Source organism: Austrofundulus limnaeus, unplaced genomic scaffold, assembly GCF_001266775.1.
Source record: "Austrofundulus limnaeus strain Quisiro unplaced genomic scaffold, Austrofundulus_limnaeus-1.0 Scaffold234, whole genome shotgun sequence".
NCBI classification, from domain to species: Eukaryota; Metazoa; Chordata; class Actinopteri; order Cyprinodontiformes; family Rivulidae; genus Austrofundulus; species Austrofundulus limnaeus.
This window is the reverse complement of record NW_013952636.1, coordinates 327,774-335,007: the sequence shown is the minus strand read 5'-3', so window position 1 is coordinate 335,007 and position 7,234 is coordinate 327,774. Positions and strand designations below refer to the sequence as shown.

General features: G+C 39.7%; 1 protein-coding gene across 1 annotated transcript in view; it reads left to right on the top strand.

Annotated features, from left to right (window-relative positions):
• Positions 1-21: 21 nt before the first annotated feature.
• slc37a3 (solute carrier family 37 member 3) overlaps positions 22-7,234 on the top strand; it is an 8,929-nt gene continuing 1,716 nt past the window's right edge. Inside the window, exons 1-12 of the mRNA XM_014019855.1 lie at positions 22-143; positions 1,256-1,475; positions 2,090-2,204; positions 2,311-2,403; positions 3,739-3,822; positions 3,893-4,038; positions 4,484-4,580; positions 4,662-4,746; positions 5,344-5,552; positions 5,631-5,772; positions 5,858-5,959; positions 6,059-6,258. Coding sequence (XP_013875309.1) covers positions 1,399-1,475; positions 2,090-2,204; positions 2,311-2,403; positions 3,739-3,822; positions 3,893-4,038; positions 4,484-4,580; positions 4,662-4,746; positions 5,344-5,552; positions 5,631-5,772; positions 5,858-5,959; positions 6,059-6,258 — 1,350 coding nt within the window. The 5' untranslated portion in view covers positions 22-143; positions 1,256-1,398. The remainder of the gene's footprint in view (positions 144-1,255; positions 1,476-2,089; positions 2,205-2,310; positions 2,404-3,738; positions 3,823-3,892; positions 4,039-4,483; positions 4,581-4,661; positions 4,747-5,343; positions 5,553-5,630; positions 5,773-5,857; positions 5,960-6,058; positions 6,259-7,234) is intronic.

Here is a 7,234-nt window from a genome sequence, read left to right as displayed (position 1 = left end):
AGTGTGTAATTCTCCTCCTGTCCTCTTGGTGGCAGTAGCGTGCCGCTGGAGGGCGCCGGGTGACGTTCGGAGCGACGCAGCCGCAGTAAACACATCAGATTGTCGCGGCTCAAAGCAGCAGCTACGTGGATCTAAACATAAAGGTAAGAACCGGCGGTGCTCTATTTATYATAATACTTTTTACTTAAACCTGTTTTAACGTTATCGTTAAGCTCGGGGACGTTTATTATGAGTTTTTAAAGGTTTAAAACACCCGGAACTGACTGCCTACAGCGGTTTCCTCAGTAAACATATGTTGCTAGTTTTCCTCTAAAACCCCGCGACAAGCTTAGAAGAAATCTCAGATAAAAATTACTGTAATAAACCAAAGTGTTTAACTCAGACATGCACCTAAATTCTGTCCATTGCTGCTATAAATATGTTTCCAGTAACACCTTCTGGCACTTGCACATTCTCAGCTGACAGCCTTCCTCTGAAACCTGATAAGAAAGTTGTGTTTTKCTTAAACAAACTTGACAAACTGCACGTTTTATTTGTAGCGTGAACCTCATGGAGGCACAAGTTACCAGGTGCAAGTKGCATTTCCATTTGCAAAGTCTTGTTTTAAAGAAAAAAGATAATTATTTCTGTAAATATTGTCATGATGTTGCAAAAACATATATGTAGAAAAGAGGATGTCTTTTGTATCTGTGTAGGGAGTGAAGAAGAGGAAAATACAAATTTCTCCTGTTTTGATTTGACTCGGTAGTTAAATCTGCCCTTTTTATTTGTATTTTCAATATTTTGTACATTTTATTTAAAAGAAGGCTCCAGAGTCTTTATAACCTGGCTTCCTCACAGATTAATAAACTTATATTTGTTGCCAATCTTTATAATCAAGTTTATTCTTCATTTATATTCTTTAAAATCAAGTATTGTTTATTGATTTCTTATAATTCAGATGAAAAGTCATCTTTAAGCGTTAGAGAACATATTTTTATTTGCATTAAGGAGCTGGAAATTCTCCGTTTTGAGTTTTTTTCATGAAAGCAGCATGAAACRAGGCTGTGTTGCTGCTGAACAAGCTGGTGTGGGGCGGTTAACACAGGGCTCATTCATGAGTAATTTCCAATGCAGCGTTCAGACGGGGCATATATGTACATATCAAGGGTTTTGGGCCAAAGAGGGAGACGCTCAGAACATAAAAATCCTAAAGTTTTCTGGATCTGTTCAATGAACCATGCATGTGTTTGGTTTAAACYTCCTTTCTCTGCAGGCACGTCCTTCCACCTCTAGAGATGTGTTTGTCCCGTCTGATTTAGTGGAGGACTTTAGTTGACTCCCCCCACCCCCTCCACCTTATCCTCGAAGACCACCTCCTTCCTCGTCCTCCTCATCCTCCCTCCGGCCGCCCCTGTGATGCCTCCCTTGTGCTGTGGCTACCTGTCACAGTTCACCCATCATCACCTGGTTGTCTTTCTCCTCACCTTCTTTAGGTAACTGAGAGACGCTAAAGAAAGAAAGGGAAGCTGGTGCTGCACTGAGCGGAATATTTTTTTGTATTTTACCCACGAGAGTAAATAATAAATGTTGGTTTTTGTAATTTAGTGTTAGAAGACCTGGATTTAGCAGCTTCCTGATCACAAAACCTTTATTTTTAATTAAAAATGGACAGCTAATTTAGCAATTTTTTTTTGCCACTTCAGTAGAAAACAAAACTGAATGTTAGTTTCTTAATTTCTGCATCATCAGTGGCTTTTTTTTTAAATAATACTATAGTAAGAAAGACAAAGTAGAAGAGAAGTAGAAGTAGAAGTATAAAAACAGTAAAGAGAGAAACCGATAGAAATAATACAACATGTGAAATGAACACCAACAACACACAGGACACCACACCCGACATTTGACCATCACACACAATCAGGCACTTCAAACTGCACAAGTTGCAGTTTAAAGGTGAACAAATGAACTCAGGGTGCATGTTAAAATAACAAAGATTATAACRTCAATACATGTTGAAATACTTTGTCTTAAAAGAGGAATGTGCAGCGAACACAAATCCTTCTGCATCATGTTTTTTTTTATTTTTATCATACGTGTGTTTCTGCAGCTATGTGTTGCTGCACGCCTCCAGAAAAACTTTCAGCAACGTGAAAGTGAGCATCTCGGCCCAGTGGACGCCATCCGTCCAGAACGACAGCGCGTCGGCGTTYTCTCCCAACGAGGTACCGAACAGAACCAGGCGTTATTTGCTTCAGTTAGCTTGGTTTTGTGATTCTCAGATGAATAAGGAGGAAAATAAAAGTCTTCTGTTCTCCTGTAAATGTCCAGACGTGGCAGGACAATCGTCTCTTTGCTGATGAAGCTCAGGCCACTTTGTTCCTGGGAGCTCTGGACTCCATCTTCCTCTTCTCGTACGCAGTGGTGAGTCTTTTGTCGAGAATCCCCAGGCTGCTGTCTGTGGATCAAAGTACGGTTTAAGGTTTCTGAGAAATATGTGTTGGAATTAACTCCTTTTTTTTCAGACGTAACAAGTTCTGCAACTAAAAAAAGTTATAAAATAATGTAGCGTTGAGGGCCGACTGACGGCTGTAATAAGCTGGAGCTGAAGTATTTGTTAAAACAAGAACAGAAGCAAAAATTAGCAAAACTCTATGAAAAAATAGTAAAAATGCACCTAAAAGTAGCAAAAAAAAATTTTTTTTTTGTCTCTGTATAAATAAATAAACAATGTACAACATTTCATTAACGTTTTACAAGGAGAGATGCATGGTACCAGGTTATAGCAAAGAATGCTAATTTCCACCTGCAGTCTCTGGACAGGTTGATGAAATCAAACATGTTCTAATAAACAATAACAAGCCAATTTAGTAAAAAAAATTACATACATATGTAAAAACAATAAATCAATTACCCAAAAATCATTAAAAACAAAAACTACAAACTAAAAAAATAAAACATTCTCCTTACTTTCATCAGTTATGAGTACAGATCTGCTTATTTAAATTAGTAAAGTCATAGCTTAAAGCAAAACATTCGCAAACCTTAGCTAAAAGCTAAATGTTGCTACATTGCATCTAAATCCTAATACATTAAAACGAAACTAAAATAATGAACAAACATGAATAAAAACTAAAAATAACAAAACTGTAGCTGTTAGCTAAAAATAGCAAAACTTGAACTTAAAGCCAAGTTTCCTAAATTGGAACTTGAAGCAAAAGAAAAAGGCACAACCTCAGCTAAAAGCTAATGGTTAAAATATAACTAAAAGCATTTTGTAGCTAAAAGCTAAAATTAGCAAAAAATATTCTTAAACCTAAAATGTACTTAACTGTAGCTAAAGCAAAAAGGACAAAAACCGTGGGTAAAAGCTAATTGTAGCTAAACGTTGGAAACGGCAAAATGTGAGGTAACAGCTAAAAATTGTCCGAACCAAAGCTGGAGGTAAAAATTCACAAAACTTTAATGATAGCTAAAAGCTTAATGTAGCAAAATAGTCTCTAAATGCTAAAATAAAAGTCAAAAGATGAAATAGAAGCAAAGCTAAACGCACTAAATGTCAAGAAATAAGAGATTTCAGAGCATTTCTGTAGAAATATTTGTTTTGGTAAATAATTTAAACATAAAACATTAAAAGTAAGACCAAACAAAGCAAACATTTAGATATTTGAATGGATAAAAGAACAGTTTTGAACACGTCTTTAGGGTTTGAACAGAATCAAATGTTTGATTTTGGTTTCTGGTCTTCCCTCCTCACAGGGTCTGTATCTGAGCGGGGTGATCGGGGACAGAGTCAACCTCCGTTACGTCCTCTGCTTCGGCCTGTGTGGCTCAGCTGTGGTGGTGCGTGAACACAGCTCCTCTGTGAAATGCTGTTTGTTGTGTGTTTAATGCTCCGCCTGTCCGTTTGCAGGAGTTCCTGTTCGGCACGGTGACCGAATGGCTCCACGTCTACAACATCTATCTGTACTGCAGCCTCTGGGTGCTGAACGGCCTGCTGCAGTCGGCTGTTTGGCCCTGCGTCGTGGCCGTTATGGGCAACTGGTTCGGCAAGGCGGGGTGAGAGAAAAATCCCATCTTAAAATTGCCCGTTTGTGTTTCTTGCTTGTGTTTGTTAGCAAAATAACTCATGAACCAGTGGATGGATTTTAATCAAGCCAACACAAGACGGGCGCCTTATCTGAGCAGCTTTAGCAAACAAAAAATGGCTTTAACGCCATTAATTTTACAGATATTACGCTAAAATTTAGTGTGATAGTAGCTGAGAGTCCACCGTAATTTATCTTAAATGCTAATAAATCACACGATATTTTACTTTAAATCTTAAACCTCAAAATCTTTAATTCATGCTTCAAAAACTGACTGTTTTTTAATTGCAGTAAGTTCTTAGTCATAAAAACAGCAATAGATTTGTCTTTTTACATGTTATTTCTGCCAAAATGTTCTTTTATTTACAAACGGTGAGTGAAAGTTGAACCAGTTTTTTTCTTTTGGGTTTGTCCAGGAGGGGTTTCGTGTTCGGGCTGTGGAGCGCCTGCGCCTCTGTCGGCAACATCCTGGGAGCGTTCCTGGCTTCCAGCGTGCTCAAGTATGGATATGAGGTGGGTCACACACACATAAAGACAGGGATCTTTTTATGCTTTACCTCCTGTAGGTATTGATGTAATATTAACTGTGTGCAGTACGCCTTCCTGGTGACTTCTGTGGTGCAGTTTGCCGGTGGGGTGGTGGTGTTCTTCGGCCTGCTCACCTCCCCGAAAGAAATCGGTGAAAACCATGTTTTTTTTTTTCTTCTTTTAAACTAAATATAAAGTTCACCTTGTAAGAGGGTTGTGCAATATTGGCAAAAAAAAATCRTGATTAATATGACGATTAATTCCCTGGAGTTTGAGTCACATGACTGATTTAAAGCAGTCTAGTGGGAAAGATATGCTTTCTAGGAATCTGTTTCAATTTGTCCTAAAAGCCAGTTTTTACATTTTAAATTGTAATTATAAGTAAAACCAGAGGTATGATAATTATTTATTGCACTTTTTTAGTTCTTGTTTGTCATATTTGACGTGATTTGCAGCGAAAGACGGACAGATTCATGTAAAAACATATCAATCCACTCTCTGGTCTCACCCCCTTTAAATAACAGTAAAATAAAAAAATAAAAAAAACACCTTTGCCGAACTTAAACAAAACCCCCAAACTCCTTCCTGAGTGACGCCTGAAATTAACTGACAACCGCCAAGAAAATTTACACGAAGAAGAACATAAAAAGAGGCGAAATTTGAATGAAGTTTGGCAACAAGATTTGAGAGGTTCATGATGTTCAAACACTACTAAGTTGAGTTGATGGTTTTTTTTTTCGGGTGTCAGGTTTGAGGGAGTCAGAGACCGGACTCGGCCCRGTTGAGACGGACTCGGACAGCCACAGGCCCCTGATGAGCGACGAGGAGGTGGAGGAGGAAGAGGAGGAGCACCACGTCAAGMGCTGCGGGTCGGTCCAGCAGCCGGACGAATCTCCGGACGGTCCTCCRCACGCCATCAGCTTCTTCCAGGCGTTCTGCCTGCCTGGAGTTCTGCCCGTAAGTCTGAGGAGCTCCGGATTCTAAAAGCCTTAAAAACCTTCGAGTTAATCCCGCCTCCTCGTCTTTGTTCTGCAGTATTCTTTAGCGTACGCCTGCTTAAAGCTGGTCAACTACTCCTTCTTCTTCTGGCTTCCCTTCTACTTGAGCAACAACTACGGGTGGAAGGAGGCCGAGGCYGACCGCCTGTCTGTGTGGTACGATGTTGGCGGGATCATCGGTGAGCRGCCGGCTTCTCGAGTCGGATGAGATTTAACGCTGAGGTGGATTCACCTGCAACGTTTTTGTTCCTTATACCGACACAGGTGGGACGGTTCAGGGTCTCATTTCTGATTTCTTGGGGAAAAGAGCTCCGGTGTTGGCGTTCAGCCTGGCCATGGCGATGGGAGCCCTGGTGGGGTACAGCCGTGAGTGACCACCTTTAATTTCACCGCATTAAATCCTTCAACATGTCGGTGTTTTTATTTGTTTTTTATTTTTCAACGTTTGCTTCCCCGGACGCTCAGGATCGCCCAACGACCAGGTCATCAACGCCGTCATCCTGGCCACCACCGGCTTCTTCATCGGCGGCCCGTCCAACATGATCAGCTCGGCCATTTCCGCCGACCTCGGGAGGCAGGACGCCCTGAGGGGCAGCCAGGAGGCGCTGGCGACCGTCACTGGGATCGTGGACGGAACCGGAAGCATCGGAGCTGCTGCAGGACAGGTGAGACGGAGGACAAAAAGACATTTCTCTCAGCGTATCGAGATTATTACGACTTCACGGTCTGCTCTAATCAGATGCTTTTAGAGAGGGAGATAAGTGGTGCAGGTACGGCAAGCAGTTCTACCATTTAAGTAACGCTTTGAAAAATATTGTTTTCTCTCTCACTTGGCTAGGAAGTTAAAAAATTGATCTTTTTTTAGTTGTTTTTTTTTCCCATCAAGTTTGAGTGAAATTGTTTAAAAAAAACTTTCTTTTTTTATTTTTAGCAATAATTTCTTATCAAACCTTGACTGACATGTGAGTTAGTTTTATTCTTCATGTTAGATTAAAAAAGATGTAAAGTATAAATATTTTTTTATTTTAAAGTGAATTTATCAGTTGACCATCATAATGTAGAAGTCACCCAGAGTGGAAAAAAAAAACAAGCAAAACTGTCCTTGACATATTGCCTCTGACGGACCCCTTTAACGCGGTGCCACCACTAGATGGCAGCATCGTACAGACCACCAGTTGTAAGACTGCCTTAGTATTTTAAGGAGTCAGTTTACACTCTCAGAACTTAAAGTTCTGAGGAAAATAACTGACTCCTTAAAATACTAAGGCAGTCCCATAAACTCTTATGTTCAACCTTTAACAAATTATTATTATTTTTTTTATTAAACCTTTATTTAATCAGATAAAAACCCATTGAGATCAACACCTCTTTCACAAGGGTGACCTGGCCAACATAGGCAGCAGCACATGTCACAAAAGAAAATATAAAAAGACAAGAAGAATTTCAAAATAAACATTAAAGACACAGTGTGTAGGATTTTGTCAATTCTTTTAGCCGAAATTGAGATAATCACTAATGACACTAATAAAAAACATGTCTAATCATTGCAGACAAAGACCTTGTTTTTATTATTTTTATCTTATAAAAACCTGTTTTTATCTCCATGGTCGCAGGTCGCCATTACAGGCAGCCGCCATCTTG